The 20,798-nt window shown below is 57.0% G+C and overlaps 1 protein-coding gene across 8 annotated transcripts in view; it reads right to left on the bottom strand.

Moving 5' to 3' along the window:
* Positions 1–17,904, bottom strand: part of MYO18B (myosin XVIIIB) — a 196,557-nt gene extending 178,653 nt beyond the window's left edge. For 4 of the 8 annotated variants that reach the window (XM_075013071.1, XM_075013075.1, XM_075013073.1 and 1 more), the window contains exons 1-8: positions 17,781–17,904; positions 11,260–11,382; positions 9,329–9,486; positions 5,026–5,736; positions 4,427–4,493; positions 2,998–3,110; positions 2,106–2,282; positions 797–995 (exon numbers count right to left, since the gene is read on the bottom strand). In XM_075013071.1, the coding sequence (XP_074869172.1) occupies positions 797–995; positions 2,106–2,282; positions 2,998–3,110; positions 4,427–4,493; positions 5,026–5,736; positions 9,329–9,486; positions 11,260–11,296 (1,462 nt within the window). In that variant the 5' untranslated portion in view covers positions 11,297–11,382; positions 17,781–17,904. Of the gene's footprint in view, positions 1–796; positions 996–2,105; positions 2,283–2,997; positions 3,111–4,426; positions 4,494–5,025; positions 5,737–9,328; positions 9,487–11,259; positions 11,383–11,812; positions 11,953–17,780 lie in introns of those variants that run through there. The other 4 variants (XM_075013074.1, XM_075013072.1, XM_075013076.1 and 1 more) reach the window with 4 other exon arrangements.
* Between the last annotated feature and the right edge of the window lie 2,894 nt (positions 17,905–20,798).

Below are 20,798 nucleotides of genomic sequence, written 5' to 3'. Positions count from 1 at the left end.
ACGGCCATCTTTGAGCCAGGGAGGCGGTGGTGTTGGGGGGCAGTCAGGGGGAGGGGGTTGGGTAGGAGGTGGGGAGCCCTGGAAGGCTGGTCAAGGGGGCAGCAGAAGCAGTGGAAGAAAGGGTGAAAGGGTTGGGGTTCCAGGGGCTGCTCAAGGGGCGGGGAGCAGGGTGGGTTGGATAGGAGCAGGGGTACAAGTGGATTGGGGGGCAGGGCGTGGGGGATTGCATGTGGGTGGGATCAAGCCACACTGGGCTGTTTGGCAAGTCACAGGCTCCCCAGCCATCCCCAGACCCTCCCCCAGCCTTGCTAGCCAGAGCACAGGCTGGCGCCCTACCCAGGCACTGGGGAGCTGAGGCTGCGGTGGCAGGGGAGGGGCAAGGCTCAGGCTGGTAAACGTGCTGCTTAGAAAACAGAGCCTGTGCATTGTTTACAGGCCCTCCATGCAACTTCATTATCCATTGTGGCCTTTAAGCTAAATATTCCCCTCTCCCTCCCAGCTCTAGGAGGGCAGTGCAAGCATCAGGCAAGAGACAACAGTGGCCAGACGGGGAGGCTCATCTCATTGCCCTCCCCCAGCTATTCATCTGCCCCCACCACTTGTCTCATGGAGCAGGGGTCCAAGTGGATTGGGGGGCACTCACTTATGCTTAGATTGGAAGTTGTTTGGGGTTGGGACCGTCTCCTTGTTCTCTGTTTGTACAGCACCTAGCACAGCGGAGCCCTGCTGCACCTGCGGACCACCCGCGGAACAGCACCATGCAGCCACCACCTGCAGAGAGCTGCCCCGGCAGTACCTGAGACTCTGTTGTCCACGCTGCGGGCAGCACCCACCAGGTACTCCAGAGCGCCCTGGCAGCAGGTTGTCTTCCCAGCCCCACTTCTCCCCAAGGGCACCAGAGCCTGGTCCTGGCGGTTCATGAGCAGGGCCCAGTAGGCTCTCTGGGCCATGGCACAGATGTGCGGGGGCACGCCATCTCGCTTCCCTGGCCATGTCTGCAGGCAGAACAGTCACATGCAGGAGCCGCTCCCAGGGTCTCGCCCAGTGCAGTTCTCAGCCAGGAAAGTCTCAGAAGCTTTCACTTCAAGTCTCCCTGTTCCCATTCTGGCTGCGTTCGAGCTGCTGCCCTTTCTCCGCTCCTTCCCCTCGGAGCTTTCACCTGCCTTGAGCCTGCCCCTCCGGGAGGGACAGCTCCAGATCCCAGGCACCGCAGGTGCGAGCAACCAGGGCCTGCTGCTAATGAGCCCACCTGCCAAGGAGCAGCTCTGCCTTTAGAGTCTCCCTTCTCTGCCCATCTCACCAGTTCTTGGTCTGCAGTTTCCTCTCTATTTTCCACCCCCACTTCTCCACCAGACAGTGCGCCCCATGCGCCCCGGCAAAGCGGCTCCTCGCTTACTGACCCAGACAAACACACACTTCCAGGGAGAACACCCACCCTCCCTGAACTCGTAAGTGTCAACGGTGAGATAGGACAGGCCCGGTTCCCTGGCAAATGGGTCCACTTGTGTTTGCAACACTCACGTGAATCAGGCTCAGTTTCAAGCACCTCCAACCAGGCAACCACTCCCTGGCTGTTTCTGACACTGGGCATTGTGTTAGCAACACGTCCCAGCACCCGGGGTTTGCTCTGCCAGCTGCACAGACAGGCCTGTGCTCGGATCCCCCCCATCAGGAGAGAGGAGGCTCGGGTGGTAAACGTGCTGCTCAGAAGACGGAGCCTGGGCATGGTTTGCAGGTGACCCGGGAGCGCCTGCTTCCTCAGCTGTGAGCCGCGCACACTGCTACCCAGCCCCCTCTCCCTGGCGGGAGTCTGACGGCTCTGTGGCACCACCTTTTGGGCATGGAGGGAATCCAAGGAGTTGTGCTAGGAGGGGAGCAGGATGCCTTGTGAAGACAGGTCACTTTCTGAACCAGCCCAGTAAAACCCTTGAGAGCACTTCCAGCAGAGCCTGCCTGGGAAACCTGTGCCCCACAGAGCACCCCAGCGGGTAGGAGACAAGTCTGACTTGCAGCTGCCCCGCACCCAAGTCAGGGACCCGGCTACCACCGCACACCATCCCGAAGCCTCTATTTCCAGCACCTCCCAGGACCAGCCACTCACTCACCTTTCCTGCATAGCTGGGAGCCGCCCAGCCGGGCTTGAGTGCAACCAGGCTGGGCCCGGCGTACGTGTTGCAGAGCTGGGACTGGTACCGGTACTGCAGCGTGTTGATGACACTCGACTCATTCAGACTGACAAGCGCAGCCAGATTCTCTGCGTAATCCAGCTCGGAGGGATTGGTCTGCAAAAAGTAAGGCAGGAGACGCAGCTCGAGGGCCTGGCTGCGCTGGAGAGACCCCTTTCATGCCCTGCCACGGAGAGCTCCCATAAACGGTTGGTTTCCCAGCTTCTCCGGCTCAGTCCAGCCTTCCCAGTGGCCACCCTTGGAATGCGGGGAGGGGGCCCAGCTAGGGACCCCACCTGCTGTGCCTCTCTGGGGCAGAGATGGGTTTGGGGGCTGCTAAGTTACTATTTATGTGGCCATGGCACCCCCCATGTGCTGGGTCTTTCCAGACCAGCCCTTCCCACAGAGCGCAGGCTGTCATCAGGCCAAGTCCTATAGCTGGGGGACAGGAACCAAAACCATTGTGGGGCTTGGGAGAGCCTTGCAAAGGAGGTCCATGAAGGGAGGGGATGGGGCTGGAGCAGGTCAGGAGCCAGAGTATGGCTCCCACCCCTGCTACTGCGACCTGCAGCTGGAGGTGCAACAGCCCCGAGCACGGCAGCCAGTCGCAGAGGAGCGTTGGTCACTGAACGGCCCCCAGGGTCATGAACGTGGGAAACACACCCAGCAATGAGACGACAGGACATGCCGCTGGGGCACTGAGCAGGGAGGTGAGGAGGTGCGTATGTCAGCATGAGTCAGTGCCGCTCCAGTGAGATGTGCCTAGGGCTCAGAGACCCTTCCAGCTGGGCTGGAGGATGTGGCTGCCCAAGTTTGATGTCTGGCTACTCACCCGGTGAACATCCTCCTCCTCCACCTCCATGACTGTGTTGTCAGCGTCTATGCGAATCCTCAGCCTCCCGGCTGGCAGCTCAGGGGTCCCCAGGTCTGGCTTCAGCACAGTGGCTGCAAGAGAAGCCCCGAGACGAGCCCTTCCCTAAATACGGGGCAGCTAATGACAGAGGCGGCTGTAGTGGTCTGCATAACGTGCGGGTGTCGCTCAGAGAGCTACGCAGGGGACGACTCTGATCTCACACAGGTACTGGACACTATGGAACGTGTAGTGCCCACCGACGGGGCTTGCACAGCTCACGTGGGGCACAGTGCTGGAGAACACATGACCCTGTAGCACGCACAGCCCTATGGCTCTGTCTGCCCTGCCAGCGTAGGTACGATGGCAGCACAGGTAGGTACACACCCTTAATCAGGTAACAGCGGCAGTGCAGAGGAGAGCGAGCAGAGCACATGCTAAGGGCACTGCTGCGTGCCAGCCCATGCAAAGGCCTGTTCTGTCAGCACCAGGATTGCTACTTTGCTAACGAGACGCAAGTGAGCGCAGACAGGTCTACCTGGGTTGCGCCTGCACCTCCACCAGCAGAGCAGACAGGAGACACAGATCCCAAGGCACATGCACTGCCAGAGCGAGGCCCTAGCAGAAACGAGAGATTCGGACTCACTGATTACAAAAGCAACTCTGAGTTAATAACTGTGTGCACAGAAAAGCATAATGGGAAACACCTGAAAGAAAACCAATGGCTGCCTGGACGGGGAGACCACTCCAGGGCAGGGCTAGGCAGGCTCCAGCACTCGTGAGCCTTCAGTGAGAGCGACCAGAAGGGGAGACATCCTGCCAGGCATTAGGTTTGCCTCTCTCCCGCCTACTGCTCTCGCACCTTGCCAGACCTGCACAGACAATAGTCCCAATTCACACACCCCTGCCCACCAAGATTTAACCCCATTTCACAGAGCAGGGAAAGTGAGACATCTAAGCCCCAAGGGATGAATCACTGGCTAGGCTGAGCGCCCTCTACCCTTTGGTGGCCTGGCAAGCTGCAGACATTTGGCCCTTTGGAGACCAGGCCAGGCAGGACTTGGCCAAGCCACAGAGTGACAGTACCCGAACAGAGCCAAAAAGAGCCCCACTCCCAGGCTCCGGCTGTACCAGCCAGGAGAGAAGGTCACAGCTCTTAGCAGAGGCACCTCTCTTGTCCAAGCCTTGCGATGGCCACGCAGGGATAGCCGGACTGGAGCCAGCACCAGCTGCTTCAGAGGAAGAAGCCCTGTCGTCTGTAGGGATGGGATTGGCCCCTACCCCCAGGAGGTTCCCTCTGAGCCCCCAGTGGTGCATCCATAGCTGGAGAGTTTCTCTCCCTCCCCAACCAGAGCAAAGCACACCACTTGGCTTTGGCGCAGCAGAGAGCAGACGGGAAAACGGCAGTTACCGAGCGTAAATCCATCTTTCTGGACAAGCCAAACTTTCTCCGTTTCATACCACACATCTTCGAGCACCTGGAGACAAAGAATGAGTCAGATTCCCACTGCAGGAGGCAGTGAAGCAAAGGCAGTTCTGAGCTGATCCCTTCACAAGGTCTTGGACCTCACACACAATGCCCATTTGCTTTCCAGCCACAGGAATTAGCACTTTCCTGTTACAGTTCTTCATTTGCATCCCACCAGACTTCCTTCCCCCGGGATGGGTTACTTAGAAACCGGGGTTTTACCATGCCACTGATTGCTAGTACATAACTGAGCACAAATCAATGAATACGATCCATAACAACAACCCGCCAGCGAGTTAATGAGAGCTAAACACTGACCACATTCTTACACGGGTTCGCACCGCAAGCACTCTAAGCAGCTTGTCACCTTTGAGTCTGCATGACACACGAGCCTCCTCTGGGCTGGGCCCTTGCAGAGCTTCTATGTTATTTCAGTTCTCGTGGATGGAGGGGTTTTTAGGGCAGGGCTCGACACACCATACACTAGCTGGAAAGCAAGACACACAGACAGGAAAACAGCAGTTATCACAGCAAAAAAGCACCTTGTTTGAATCTGTGCTTTCCCCCGGCTCCTTGGTTTCTCCAGCCTCCTCCTCGTTCTCCACTGGTTTCGCTTTGATTTCTCCAGCCTCCTCCTTGTTTTCCAGTGGCTTCACTTGGGTTTCTCCAGCCTCCTTGTTTTCCAAAGGCTTCTCCTTGATCTCCCCATGTTCCTCCGTAGCCTCCCTTTGCTGCTTCTTAATTTCAGCCTTCTTTTGGGGCTCCTGCTGCTTCTTTACTATCACTCTCTCTTTCCCTGAACTTTGAGGACATTTCCTCCTGAATGTGTTGCCCTCCTTTGCAGGATCTTCATGGTGGTGCTGAAAACCCTTACCAGTTATTGGCGCATGAACAGGGGCAGTTTCCCCTGGACTTTGCTCCTTAGGGCTCTCCTCAGGGCATGGAGATGGGACAGCCTTGGACTCTCCTGGCTGGACTGTCTCTCCTGGTTTGGGGGTAGCTGCTGCTGCTGCCGCTGCCTTTTCTGTGGTCGGGGAGGCGCCTTTCTTGGTGTAGCTCCTCTTCATGACTCTCTTGAAGGGAAGAGGCTTTTTCGGGGGGATTTCTGCTGTCACTTCCCCTTCGTGCTGCTCTCCATTCAGGCCGTTCTGCAGCAGTTGCCCTTCACCTGCCATTCCTCCTCCTGCTTCAAGGATGTTCTCATCTTTTATCACAAACAGCTGTGTTTGGTCGTTGTCAGGCTTCCCTGGAGGCTGAAAACAAAATGAAGGTGAAGCTGAGGCTGTGAGCATTCAGCCTGGCTGCTCCAGAGGATTGAGCACAAGGTGAATCTGTCAGCCTGGACATCACAGACCATGGGCATCGGGGCCTCTGCGCGGACTAAAGCCCAGCCTCATCTCGAGTGCAGAACTACCAGGGGCTTGAGGAACTGCTCTCCTGACCAGGGGCTTGAGGGGGGTTGATTTTAGAGACAGACTTGGAGCAACTAAAAGTAGCTTCCAGCGCAGAGGAACAAACTGCAGGGTCAGGTCACAAGCTGCTGGGACCACAATACATTTTTACAGCACCTGTGCCCTGAAGTCCCATTTTCAGCAGAGGTGTTGGCTCCAAGGGCCAGGTTTCCAAAGGTATGCGGTGCTGGGGGCAGATCCTGGGAGCTGAAAACACTCCCCAGCTCCAGCCTCCCTTGAGCTCACTTTGAAGGTAGGTGCCCAGGTGGGTGCTTTGGAAAACCCCACATGGTGCCTGTTCAGTCCTTCGGGTGCCGAGTGCCTGTGAAAACCTGGGCCTCCTGACAAGCTTACCCAGGTCAGAGCCTGACAGGTGCTAGGCAAAGCTGGTAGGTGGCTGCCATCCTGCCCTGGTACCAGCATCTCTGGTGGTGCTGAGTAGGCTGAATGCCTGGCAGGACTGAGCACCTAGGCTCAGCCCTGCAAAGGAGCTAGTGGCACACCGAGCGCCAGCAGGAACTGGAATAGGAGAGCTGGAGCCCAGCCCCTGGAGGCATACATAGTACCATGGCCTTGAGCTGGTCCCTGCAGAAGGGCCAGTCACATGCCTGGCTACACAGACCACCAGGGCGCTTCACTGACTGGCTGTTCAGCATGCCAAGGGTGTCCAATCACACCAGCCAAGCCTGGTACTGAGTGTCTGCTCATGGAGCATGCTGGCATTCGTTGGGGCTACCGCCCTCTTTTCATCTCTACCCTCCAAAACCCAGCCCCTAGCCAGCTAGCCCAGAAGCCTCAGGGGAAATTCCAGGACGGGGCAGCCCTCCGGTAGTCCCAGGCCAGCCGGAGTCTTCCCAAGGAACCTCCCCTTGGTCCCTCCATTGCTGTGCAGTGTGGGTGGAGTGCTGCCTCCCTGCTGACTGCTCTGGCACGGCCCTGCTGCAAAAGCACCCATCAAACAGGTCGCCTCGCACACTGGAGACGGCAGAGACTCCTTGTCAGCCAGAGGGTGGTTTTATCAATGGGCGTGATCCTCTCACAGCCATGGCTGCTCTAACTGAGACCCAGGCAGCTGGTGTGAGCGGCAAGCTGGACCCGCAGGGGCAGGTCCCAAGGCTGGAAAGCAGTAAGCCAAGCCAGCGTCTGGCCTGCAGGGGCACCCCAGCCCAGATAGCATTGATAAGACTAATACATCACAGGGCCAGAAGAGCCTGGCGTGAGGCCCTACTCCAAGCTCCTACCGAGCACAGCAGTGGGTTTCGCTACCCTCAGCCCTGTTCGAAACAGGGTAGAAAGTCCAGAAACAAACCCCGTCTGGCTTTACAATTTACCAGAGAGGGAGACATTATCACAGCTCTCAGTAGAGCATAACTGTGAAAAACACACACTGCACTTCACTCCCAGCCTGAATCTGTCCGGCTTCGACTTCCAGCCAGGACATCTTGGGAACCCTTTTGCTGGCTGGCTGACAGGTGAGCCTTTCGCAAAGTTCGGTCCCCATTCTGACACGCTCAGTCTGGGTCCACAGCAGCCTTTGACTGCCTCTTGGTTAAGCTGGCTAGCCTTACAGAGCTCCAGTGGTCACGGCACTGCCTTTCATTGGTTTGGCTCTTCTCTGCATCCTCTCCAGACACGGCTGGTGGGTCATGTAGAGAAGAGAAAGCACTGCGAAAAGCAGGGGCTGGCTCGCCCATGTTCAGGCTGGCCAGGAAGGCTGGGGCTGCATGCCTGTCCAGTCAGCTGGAAAGGCGTGGCTGCCCGGCTACTCCAAAAGAGCTGGGGCTGCATGGCTGCCTGGTACTGGGGGGCGGGAAGGAGATTGGTGCTAGCAGCCATAATGGGCAGCAGAGAGGTGCTGGGGAGGGGCTGACAGCCACAATGGGGGCTGGTCTCCAGTGGATATGAAAGGGGTTGGACCTTGGGCAGAAGGGGCAGTGCTGGGACTTCCCTCCCACAGTCAGCCATTCACCCACCACCCATTCTTCCGACTCGTCCATGCATTACCCGTGTGCTGGGAAACACTGCGCAGATGTGGATTGCTGCCACTCGTGTGAGAAACTCTGCAACTAGCATCAGAAAATCCTCCTGTGATGGCAGCTGTCACGGGAGGCCTCTCGGGATGTTGGGTTTGGTGTTGCTCATGGACCAACTACCAACACGGGCTGAGGAGCCTTCCTTACTGCTTTGCTATCGCTGCCTATCACCCAGGAGCTGTTAGTGAGATTCACGACCAGCGTTCTCATCCGGGGTTATCTCACACAGGATGAGGGGCTTCTCCATGAGGACACCAGCATTTTTGATCTGTTATAAACGCAATTGTGTGCACAAAAATAAAAACCAGTTGCTTCTCCTGCTCTCCCTCCTAGGCTACGTCTACACGTGCACGCTACATTGAAATAGCTTATTTCGATGTAGCGACATCGAAATAAGCTATTTCAATGAATAACGTCTACACGTCCTCCAGGGCTGGCAACATCGACATTCAACTTCGACGTTGGGCAGCACCACATCGAAATAGGTGCTGCGAGGGAACGTCTACACGCCAAAGTAGCACACATCGAAATAAGGGTGCCAGGCACAGCTGCAGACAGGGTCACAGGGCGGACTCAACAGCAAGCCGCTCCCTTAAAGGGCCCCTCCCAGACACAGTTGCACTAAACACCACAAGACCCACAGAGCCAACAACTGGTTGCAGACCCTGTGCATGCAGCATGGATCCCCAGCTGCCGCAGCAGCAGCCAGAAGCCCTGGGCTAAGGGCTGCTGCACACGTTGACCATAGAGCCCTGCAGGGGCTGGAGAGAGAGCGTCTCTCAACCCCTCAGCTGATGGCCGCCATGGCGGACCCCGCTATTTCGATGTTGCGGGAGGCGGATCGTCTACACGTGCCCTACTTCGACGTTCAACTTCGAAGTAGGGCGCTATTCCCATCCCCTCATGGGGTTAGCGACTTCGACGTCTCGCCGCCTAACGTCGATTTCAACTTCGAAATAGCGCCCAACACGTGTAGCCGTGACGGGCACTATTTCGAAGTTGGCGCCGCTACTTCGAAGTAGCGTGCACGTGTAGACGCGGCCCTAGGGTGACAAACTGTCACCCTCGTATGGTCACAGACAACAACACTCCACCCTTCTGGCACACAGGCATTTCCGGGGCGCACGCGTGATCCCAGATGAACAGGTATTGGAGCCCTGGGTGGGGAATGAATGTGAGACAGCCAGCACCCAAAGCACCACCTGTTACTGCTTGGGCTGAAGGAGTAGCTCTGTGAGCTGGGAGCTGCAGTAGTCTAATATCCTTCGGCCCAGCCACCGCCATACGTACTCCGTGGAGGGGTTCCACCGACAGCTGACCCCAGGACACTGAAGTCCGGGCGCCATTCGTTTGGTACTTACGTCCTCCTTGGTGTCCAAGGCGCCCCTCTTTCTCAATTTAGCTACCTTGGATTCTTTCTCTGTTTCCCGAACCAGCTGTTTGATGAATCCTCCCGGAATCACTGAGAAAAGCAGAGGTGGGGAGGTAGGAGGTGGACTCCGGTCCTCTTCCCTGATCTGTTTGCAGAAGCAGAGGCAACATTATTCCATGACACACCTCACGGGCCTCAGCAAAGGCCTGCTCTTTGGCTCAGCCAGCACCCCGAGCCCCTCGGAAAGCAGTTAGTCAGCATACATGACTCCACCAAGCCATGTATGACAGAGCAAGTGCTAAACTCACCGAGAGCATCACACGGGAGCAGCAAAGTGAGGGAGGCATGGCCACGCAGAGCTCTTCCCCACAACTCAGACATTCTCCTCCCTCGCCATGCCGCCCCCTCTCACAGCAGGACCTGGACACTTCCCCTTGCTGAAATTATCCCCTCCCCAGGGCTGTGTCTACTACAGGTTTGCCAGTGAGCTGTGCACACCGGTTTGTTATTGCAGGGTTGCTTGGGTGTCTTGGGGCTACATCCGTTGGGTTTTGCCTGTGAGCGTGTGGCTACCCAAGCAGGATTGTTGCTGTCTGGTCACTCAGGACCGTTTTCTACGTGTTTCCCAGTGGGGGCTAAACAAGATGTGGGTTATTTAAAAACACCCTCCAGCTCCTGGCTTTTCAGCATGACACAAAGCAGGGATGGATGTTTCCATCAATCCCCTTGTACGCAGGTGGAGGGAAGACCAACCTCTGCAGCACCTCTGTATGTACCAGAGCTAGCCTATGGAGGGCCCTACGTGGGAATATTTTGCCCCCTCCCAACAATGTATCCAAATAATTAACTGGGGGAAAGGGGGGCAGTCTTTGAGCTGTTTGGAGTGCTAAGCAGTTGCTTTGCTGGCTGGTGCCCTGTACAGGCTCCACAATGTTCTACCATTCCCCAGAAACCAGCCCCAGGAGAGGTTGGAAGAAGCAGCTCGAAGCTTCCCTAAAAGCATGGGCATGTTTAAGGGCCTCGGCTGAACATCACTGACATCAGCGGAAAGACTTGCAGTGCCCTCCATGTCTGGCCCAGAGTTCCCAGGAGAGATTCAGGGTCCTGCCCAGCTGATTGGCAGAGCACCCACAGGCACCCACAACAGGCAGTGTGTGTTTCTATGGGTGGTGCACAGCCACACGTGCCTTGGTGCTCAGAACAAAAATTACTCCGCTCCTGGGTGGAAAAAATTTGAGGGCCCCCTGGTCTGGTCCCACGTACTGTGCAAAGCGGCTGTTGCAGCGAGGTACGAGAACATACTCATTTTCAAGCCCTGGAAACCAGTGGAGGCTCTGACAATTTAGGCCCTTTGTGCCTTTTTCCTTGTGTCCCGAAGAGAGCGGGAAATTCAGAGCCACATGTTCCTCTTCCACACAAACCCTCGCACACCCCTGGCTTACGCCTTTGGGGCGAGAGCTTATTGTACCTTTTAAGCATAATTTAACTCTCTTCTCCTCCCTGGAATTGGCAGACAGGAGCATCTGCTCCCAAGGCAGCAGAGAAAGAGCTCTCAACACACACACACGCACACACACACACATTAATGCCCCATGGGCTCAGAGCTAGAGCGCTCAGCAAAGGCTTTCATGGGAGGCAGCGGGATATGCGCAGGGAGTGACGAGCAAGCTGTTGACTATGAAATGCCGAATCTTAGCGGGTTAAGTGAATCCAAGGAGATGGATAATGCTGGCTAGCAAATGGTTAAATTGGGCGTGCCCCTTGCCCCCTGTGCAGCTGGGAGCCCTTTGCTCCCTCTAAGCATCTGCAGGTCCGCTCCCAGAAGAGAGATGCCACACCGGGGGCACTGCCCACAGGGGATGGCCCCTGGGTGCTGGAAGGAGCCCCGCCCTTCAGGAGCCCGACCGGCCTCACTTTCCTTTTGCTCCCACAGGGCCAGGCGTGATGAGATGGCCATGCCGTGAAGGGGCAGTGCCCGAGGGCTGCAGGGCGTCGGGGGTGAGACAAGGAGTGATGCTTTATGGAGACAAATGACACATCGACCTGGGCCCAGGACCAGACACACAGACAGGAGGGTGAGAGGAGAGAAAAACAAAGATGTCATTAGTCCATGAGTCAGAAATGCATGAAACACACAAGCTGCTCTGCCCCATCTCACGGAGCCACAGGGCATGACCGGGGCCCACCCAGCTGGGGGTAAATAGCCCACCAGCGAGTGAGGCAGCTCCAGGTCGGGGCAGTCCCTGCAAGCTCCCTGCACAGTCACTTCCATGCAGTGGTGGCTAGCGGTCCTGGCATGAGCGTAGAGGACCCAGGCAGATGACACAAAGTTGTCACAGTGAATCCAGGTCAGACAACCTGTGAGGAACTCCACAGACCTCAAGCTGCTGGGGGCACAGGAAACACAATGGCAATGGACCCTCACGGTCAACAAAGGCACATGGGAGGGAGACCCGCGAGCTTTCTAAATTACCTGTGTCAGCTCAGGGAAGGCCCCTGGCCTTGCTGCGGACCTCTGCACCACGTGCGGCTATGGCCAACGGGCCAACTAGGCATGAGGAGGCCCAGCGAGCGGGCAAGGGGGAGGCTATTATACCAATAGCACATTCGACAAGGCTGCGGCTTTCTCTGGCTGAGCAGCACAGGTTCCCCAGCTCACAACAGACATGGCCGGAACAGAGGGCTCCTTAGAGAGGAGGGACGCGATAAAAGTCTACAAGTACTGACGGGTCTGGAGAAGGCAGGTCAGCAGCTTGTGCTCTCCCTGTCGCAGAGGCAAGGGAAAGTAACAGGCATCCCACCCAGACAGAAGGGAACTCGACAGGGGAACTCACTGCCGTGTGCTGTTCCAGGCACAAAGGCAAAGGGGTTTGGCACATCTGTGGATGTCAAAAATTCACAGCGTCGTTATAATGGATGTTAGCAAATTGGCAGGGACCTTCAATCTCCCTCTTTGGGGCCCCAGGCAACTTCTAGTGATCTAAAACCAGGGTGAAAGTTAGTATGGGGGACAGATAATGCCATGTGCAGTACAGTGGGGTTCCTCCACCTTCCCTGGAGGTAGCTGGGTCTGGGCTCTGCCAGGGTCAGGAACTGAGCCAGTTGGACTGAGTGTTTGAGCCAGTCTGGCAATTCTGAAGGAGGTCTGACTAAGGTGTTGCAGTGCAGGGGTGTGAGGGGCAAGTCCCTGCTGGAGCGATTCAGATGGAGACTGCGTATCTAAGAGGCTCTATCTAGGACCGGCCCCGTCAGGGCTGGGCTCTCTCCTGGGCTGGGTTCAACCGGCTGGAGGAACGGGTCTCCTTGCCAGCTTTGAAAAGGGGAAAGCCCCACCTCAAGTGCTCTCAGACCTCACCCAGCCCACTCCACTGCCCAGCATGCACTCACGGCACAGGGACTGAAGGATCGGTGCTGTAGCAGCTTCCACGGGTCTGCCTCAATAAATGCACTCAGGAGACCCCAAGGAAGCCCAGGAGCAGGCAAAAATCCAGCGCAGTTCAGAGGCTTTTCGAGACAGGTTTGTCAGTGTGAATGCAGAATCCGATGGATGGGTGCGTGGGCAAACACGCACGCACGCACGCACACACTCACTTCCCAGCCTCCAACACAGCCATGTGCACAGACTCTTTCCACCATACCATGCAGCCCCCAAGCAAGCCAGAGTAACAGCACCTTTCTGGCGCTGGTTACACCTACGGCTCTCCAAGCCCACAAGAATGAAGCCTCACAATGTAGATTGGCAGTGGCGCACTCAGGAATATCCGGCACTCTCCATCGCTGAGGGAAGTGAGGTAAAATGGAGTGAGCCACCTGCCCCAAGGCCCCCAGTGTCAGCGGGAGAACGAGGACTACAGCCTCAGAGTCCAGGCTCCCAGACACCAGTTCTTACCACTTACCCCAACTGCACAAGGCCCAGGGATTCTCCTTTGAGCATTCAGCTATTTTAAGCCCCATTCCCCCACATAAATCCAGAGCCTGTCACAACCACTGACGGCCTCACGGGGTCAGACCAGAGGTCCATCTAGCCCAGTATCCCATCTGCCGACAGCAGCCAATGCCAGGTGCCCCAGAGAGAGTGAACAGAACAGGTGATCATCCAAGTCAGCTCTCTCCTGTTATCCCCCTCCAGCCTCCGACAAACAAAGGCTACGGGCACCATCCTATGGATCCTGGTTATTAACCACTGATGGACCTGCGAATCTGACCTCTGTGATTTTATCCAGATCAGCATCCAAGGTTCTTTTTTTCTTTCTTCTCCCCACTGTGGCCTAGCAGAGGCATCGCAGAGCCAAACCTTGAACCCCTCAGCCAATGCTGCCACGTGAGCAACGCCAACACTGCATTAAGGGTTTGCAGGTTTTTTTCAGGGAGGAGCAATGTTCAGCTTTCCCCCAACTTTCAGCAAAATGCCCCCAAGATGCAAACACACAAGGGGGAGCAGAAGGGGCTTTGGAGACGGGCAGTGCCATTTCCAAAGCTTGCAGATATTTGGGTGGTTTGCAGATATTTCTGATGCAGAAAGTTCCCCGTTTTATTCCTGGGTCCAACTCAGCAACAGACATGCGGCAATGGAGTTACCCAAGGACTGCCTTTCACCCAGTTCTGGTCCCCAGCTGCCCTGCCCTGCCCTGCCCCGCCTCGTCAGAGCCACCGGCAGACCTGCAACAAAATATTTTGATTTTCCCCATACAACAAGAAAAATGTTTGTCAAAACCAAATATCACCCCGGGGACACATCCGATTTTGTGGGAATGGCATTTTCAGCCCCAAAATCAAGCCCACAAACGCCCCAGCCGGCCCTGGCACAGTAGAGATACCGGTGCACTTAACACACTGCACACAGGCGGGGCCCAGGCACCAGAGCCTGCACATGCTACCTGCAGCCAGCGGGCATCTAGGATGGGACAGGAGCTGCTTTCCTTCCCCCTTGCTCACACCATGGAGCTAGAACTTGGGCCAGCTGCACACCACACTTGGCAGGGGGTGCCAGCTGGACGCAGTAGCCAGCAGCCACAGGCCCAGACAGTTACCAGCAGGGTGAGGACAACCACAATGAGCAATCTCTGGGGCACAATGTCTTTCTACAGGGACCAGGGGCTGGAGAGCGACGCTTTGCCCTGGGTGAGCCAGTGCCATGGAATGAACCAGCCAGCCCCAGATAGCCTCTGAATTGCTTCCCTGCGACGTGGAAGGAGGATCCCTTTGCTCTGGGCCAGTTCCTGATTCATCTCAGATGACTCCATCAGAGAAGCCCATTGCGAGGCACCCTCTGGCCAGAGCTGGCACAGTGACTCCATTACTCCCAAGGACCGCTGCACTGGCTACCAAACACTCCCCTCCCTCCCTGCCTGCCTGCCGAGGAGGGGGTTGAATTGTTCGCTCCATCATGGGCGCAGCTCTCCAGCCTGTGCGGGACAGGGGCTGTGGCATTTACCACACCCCACAGCCGAAGGCCATGACAGGGGATGCCCAGGAGACACCCTGACCTTTCCTGGTGACGTTGTGAGGAGATGACCTCACCGCCTGTCCCGGCCACCTGGCCTCTCCGCAGCCCAAATGCCCAGGAGGGAAAGGTCCCTCCCGAGGCCAGGAGAGCCCGTCTTCCTGCTCCATGAGCTTTGCTGCTATTTCTGCTCTGGCCACGGCAGCTCCCAGCCCCGTGTGAAGCGAGCCCAGGAGCGAGCCCTCAGGGACACCCGTCCTCCCCTGCCGGGGGCACAAGGCCTTTCTAGAACCTTCTGAGGTTGCTCCCATGGAGCTGCCCTGAGGCAGGCACCGGGTTCACAGAGCACACACCCACACCCTCACGCCCAAACCTGTGCACACAGCCACGGGCACCTCCCACACGGAGACACCCGTGTGCTCACACGCACACAACCTAGGGTGGGCTGCGGAACCCAGGAGTCCCAGCTCCCCGCCCTTGAGCCTGGCAATGGCTGTGCTTCTGTGCGGTAGGCGGTGCTGGGCCCTGGGTGGCAAGCCGCCTAGCACTGACCCCGGCGTCACTCGGCAGGGAGGAGCTTGCAGCTCGCAGCCAGCGAGCAGAGCAGAGCAGAGCCTCTCTTTCTCCTTGGGCCTCTGACTTATCCCCAGGCAGGTAAAGGGCCTGGGTGTCCCAGAGGTGGATGTGGCTGTTGGCACCAGCCCTGCCTGCACCAGGACTGACAATTGGCAACGGGTGGCAGAGACGTCCCCAGCCAGGCCTGTCTCCCCACTGCACACACCCATCCTGCTGGGGCCATTTCCAGGACAGGCTCAGCTAGCTGGAGTGGGGCCTGAGGCACGGGAGGCAGGCGTTACACCAGCCAGCCCATGTTCTTCCCCTGCCTGCCAATGACTAGCATTCAGTGCTTGGGTGCCACAAGGGCAAAGCCTGGCCCTAGGCTCCCGAGCTGGGGGTGGGAGTAGGGACAGCTGTGGAGCTGGCAGACCCTCTGGGTGCTTCACCACTCGAACCTAACACCTCTGACCTCTTCTCTCCAGGGCTCTCTGGGCTTCCCCAACATTACTCCAGCCTCACCCCAGGCCAGCGAGCTGAACATGATTATCTCCTCTATTCAGCACTGGTGAGGCCACATCTAGAGTATTGCATCCAGTTCTGGGCCCCCCACTATAGAAGGGATGTGGGCGCATTGGAGCGGGTCCAGTGGAGGGCAAAGAAAACGATTAACGTGCAGGAGCACATGACCTATGAGGAGAGGCTGAGGGATTTGGGTTTATTTAGGTTGCAGAAAAGACTGAGGGGTGATTTGATAGCAGCCTTCAACTTCCTGAAGGAGGGCTCTAAAGAGGATGGCAGTGAGGGTCGCACCCTGCCTCACAAGGTTCCTTCTACTCTGCACAGTGAGGGGGGAATGATGGAGGATCTTTCTACAGTGTGACTTTGAGGTGTTCCATGAGTCCCCCCCAGGCCTGTCCGCATGGAGAGGCTCCAGCAACGTGTCTCCAGAAGGGACGCTCTCAATCCGGGGGGAGCAGCCCCCGCCACAGATCACCAAACCGCGCACATTAGCCCTCCCCAACCTCCATCGCATGGGTTCCTGCACTCCTGACCTAACCCCACACCCCTGGCAGGAGCAGCGCACCCAGCCAGGAGCCGCCCTGGGACCTTGGAAGTGAAGCTTTTGTGTTGCTCACCTAATGCCGCCTGTGCTGGCAGGTTACGAATATGCCAGCCGTTACACATGCAGGCCCCGGGCGGGGCTTTCTTGGAGCCTTTGGAAGGGGAGATGCCCCCCCGGTTTCCACTGACCGATTGACATCTGGGCCTGATGCCCTCCTCATTCAGGGCTTCCCTGAACCCTTTGTTGTGTGTTTCCTGTCCATGGCAGCAGTGCCAGCATCTCCTAGGTACAGGTTATTAAAGCAGAACCTCGGGGGACATTTCAGCACAGCGATTTCTGTCACCTCCGAGGCAAGGAAACTTCTTCCTCCCCTATCCTGTGGCTCCAGAGAAACACCACTGAGCCCTCAGGCTTAGAGAGTTTAGCTGCTAGTTCCCCTGCAGGTAGTTGAACAGGAGCGAGCGGCAACACGACAAAGACTTTCCACAGCGTTATGTCCACGCTTCTCTGGGTGAACTTAATGTGGCAGCAACCAGCTCACATGGAAGGTCAGAGACAGAGCTCCCAAAACTAGCCTACGAAACCCAGTGCTACAGTCTTGATACGGTCTGGTGGGTTTGGACCAAAAACTTTGTGCGCAGGAATTACGCCCAAGAGGATATTTGGTGCCAGGCATTTTCTGCTCACCTGGTTGCTAAGAGCAGCCAGACTACAAAGTTCTCCCCAAAGCTACCATGGAGGATAAGGTGCAGAAGGGCTAATAAACCCTCTACTACGGGGTTTCAACCAAACTCTGATTTTTGGAGACCTAACATGGGGGCAAGTGACCCCATAGCTGCTACTGCCAGGTTCTGACACGTTCCTCTGAGGCGTCCAGTGCTGTCAGTGTCCGAAACAGGCTGCCAGGTCAGCCGGTTCATCAGAGTTCTCACATTGAGACTCGGGCCAAAAATAGCACGTTACTGCTTCCCAGCACCCCTCCAGCAACCGGCGGTTCGGGGCCGGGGAGGGCACCAGGGCAGGGAGTGGTGATAAGTGCAGAAAACAACAGCCCTGGTGAATGAATCGTGCAGCCTAAACCCAAGAAAGTGACGTATGCTGCGCTGCCCTTTTCCACACACACCCCCCACATCCCCCTGCCCTCTTCCCACACGGTCTGTTTGCTGGGAGAGCAAAACCAGCCAATGGCTGCCATCCACCAAAGGCAACCCTGTCACTCTCGCCCGTCTCCGCTGGCTAAAAATAGCCCCCCACCCCCACGCTCTCAGGAGTCAAGAGCCCAGCAACCAGCACACCCAGAAAGTACATTTTTGATCCCAAAGCAACACACACGTCTCCTTCAGGACACAAGCCCTACAAGGCAAGCTGTCACTCTACCTTTGCTCCCGCGGTGGTTCAGGGAGTTAGGGTCCCAGACAGACGCCCAGCTCGGGGAGCAGCTAAAGGAAACTACCAAGCAGAAAAAGCAAGAACAGCAAGAGGCCAGTGGCAGGCAGGCACCCCCCGGCCACCCCTCCCCTTCCCCCGCCCCCAGCCATAGCAACAGCTGAGTTGACACATGTCATTGCTAAAAATACCCGCCAGGTCCAGGTCTGAGCGAGGGATGGGCGGCTCCGAGGCCCTGCGCCAAGTGGGCTGGCAGGCAGGAGGGCTGTGGGGAATTCTATAAGGGGGCAAGATGGGGGAGGGGACATTGTCTGCCACCTAGGTGCACCCTCCTCCTTGCGACTCGCTCGCTCGCCATCTCGCCGGCCTGCCCCATGCATGCACACGGCCGAACAGGAGGAGCGACTGGGGACCGAAGGAGGTCTGAGGCAAAGGGAAACATGCTTCCATCAGCCGTTTAGGAACGTTTTTTGGTTAAACACATCCTGACGGGAAAAGTCCTGGCAGCAGGCGGGGAGCTCTCGTGCCCCCACGCCCCAGCCGCACACCCAGCTGTGGGCATGGGAAAGGTGCTGCCCGCTGGCACCACCTGGGCCCTGGCTCAGGACAGTCAGAGCAGTCTCACCCACAGCGTACGGCAGGACAACCATCACGGGGGAGGTCCCTGCCCCTCGCCAGTGATGAGTTGTGGCTCGGCCACGAAGAACAGAGCCTAGAAAACGCCTAAGTCCCCAGGGCACCAGCAGCAGCATTTCCAGTGAGCTCTGTCCTTATCTAACCCACAGCCTGAGCGACGCCCTGTCTGGCTGCAACCCCCTTGTCTGCCAGCACAACCAGACGCACTGCAGGCCTCTCACTATGCACCCTCCTCCTGCCCACCATGCCCCAGTGGCCAGAGAAATCGCTGTGGGAACGGCTCAAAGTGTGTTTCTTCTCTTCCACCCCACAGGGAGCTAGGCAATCCTGCCCAGCACCTGCTGGCTTCAGACACACTCCAGTACCCCAGGCAGCGCCCCCAGCCTGCTGGCAGAGGCTGCTAATGCCTCTCACACCTCCACTGAGCTCATGCAGTGTCTCGAGGCATGACAGAATTGTAAGTTAGGGTTGGAAAAAGACCTCACGAAGTAATGAAGTCCCATCCCCTGCTCAGAGCAGCACCAGCCCTGACTATATCATCCCAGCCAGGGCTCTGTCAAGCCGGGACTTAAAAACCTTTAGGGATGGAGATTCCACCACCTCCCCAGGTAACCCATTCCAGGGCCACGCCACACTCCTGGTGAAATAGTTTTTCCTAATATCCAACCTACTCCTGTCCCTCTGTAAATTGAGACCATTGCTCCCTGTTCTGCCATCTGTCACTGAGAACAGCCTCTCCAGAGCCCCCTTCCAGGAAGGTGAAGGCTGCTATCAAATCATGAACGCAGTGCCCTGGCAGCAGCGGGAGGGCTCTGTGTGCACAGAGTGAGGCTCTGAAAGAGGGGTGCTGGCGCAATTCTGCTGCCCGGCCACTCCTGTCTCCCTAGGATCAGAAGGTGAATGGAAGCCGGTGCAGTGCTCAGGCAAGAAGCTGCCCATGTGGGGCACTTGGCTGCCAGGGAGACAAGGGGCACTCCCAGCTTCCAGCAGGCAGCGCCCTGAGCAGCAGGCAGCCAGACAAGTTAATGGGATTGGCTGGGGACACCCCCTTCTGGGACTGTCACAGCCCCCTACTGCCATTTCCGGGGGAAGGGGGCTGAGGCCACACATGCCAGTCTCTGGGTGTTGCTTCCTGTTCGCTGTGACGAGGGACTGAGGGGAAAGTGCAGAGCCTCCTACGTTCCTCCTCTGCCCCTCGTGCACAAAGGCCTCACACGAACAGGTGCTCTCGCCCTGTGTAGCCTTGATCAGCTGGTCAAAGAGGTGTGCAAAGGCACCATGAGCTCTTTGCACAGGGCAGGGCATGTACTTGCACCCACCTGGTGAGCACCTGTACCGAGCCCAGTTAAATGTCGGGCTATGTGGTGAACCCCTGACACAGAGCAGGGATGGGAGTCCTGGGAGTGCTGTGATGTGCCAGCACAGAGCACACATTGTACCGACAGCAGGAACCAGCAGGTCCCAGGAGGAGGACAGCAGCGGGGGATGCTACTGACACAGCACGCTGCCTTCTAGATGGTGCTCAATCAGTTATAAATCCAACACCGCGAGATCAGCAGGGGAGCCCGAGTCTCATTCCGTGGACAGCGTGTATGACAGCTCTCCATTTATACCCCAGTGACGTCATTGGCTTGCGAGAGGACCTCGTAGATCACTGTTGCAACCACTGTTCTACGTTTGTCACAAATCTTGTACCAGTGTTGTCGAACAAGGTATTGGTAGTAAAGATCTGATTTGCTGATGGTGGCTATGCCATTTGCGAGCACGTACCCTTTTTGTAGCTGAAGATATGGCCAGTAGGTGCGTGTCTGTGTTTCAAAGGTCGGCTCCTGGAGCAACCCACAGCATAGCCAGCCAGCGTGCCTAAGAAAGGCAGTTTGGGCCCATCGAGAAACATTCAACAGACAATGAAGCATGGGAGGCACCAGCTACACAGAATGAAGCTCCCTGCAAGACTTCCACCTGGAACGTGGGCCACGGCAGCGTCTGCAGCAAAGACCTGCGCCCTGCACGGACAGAGGACTCGCTCGTCTGACAAACTCCATCTTGTAGCTGTTCTTTTACACAGCCAGAACAATGGGATTCCCTCCACTTGGCCTCAGATATAAAACATCCTGGAAATTCCTCCACTTTGTCTGCTATCCTGCTCCCCGCTTCTGGGGAATCTTTCCTGTGAACTGAAGCTCTGAACAAAGGACTTGGAGACTCATCCTAAGAATGGATATACTCCAAAGACTTGATTGTATTCTGTCTCTGCTACAATCCTGTGCCAAGAACTGTGCAATCGGTGTATGTATTTGAGCCTTTCACCAATTTTAACACTCTCTTTCTTTATTTTCCTGCATATACCTTTCAATTTTCAATTCTAAAGAG

Source organism: Carettochelys insculpta, chromosome 18 (genome assembly GCF_033958435.1).
Source record: "Carettochelys insculpta isolate YL-2023 chromosome 18, ASM3395843v1, whole genome shotgun sequence".
In the NCBI taxonomy this organism is placed as follows: domain Eukaryota; kingdom Metazoa; phylum Chordata; order Testudines; family Carettochelyidae; genus Carettochelys; species Carettochelys insculpta.
The sequence above is the reverse complement of the archived record's forward strand: the minus strand, read 5'-3'. Positions and strand labels throughout refer to the sequence as shown.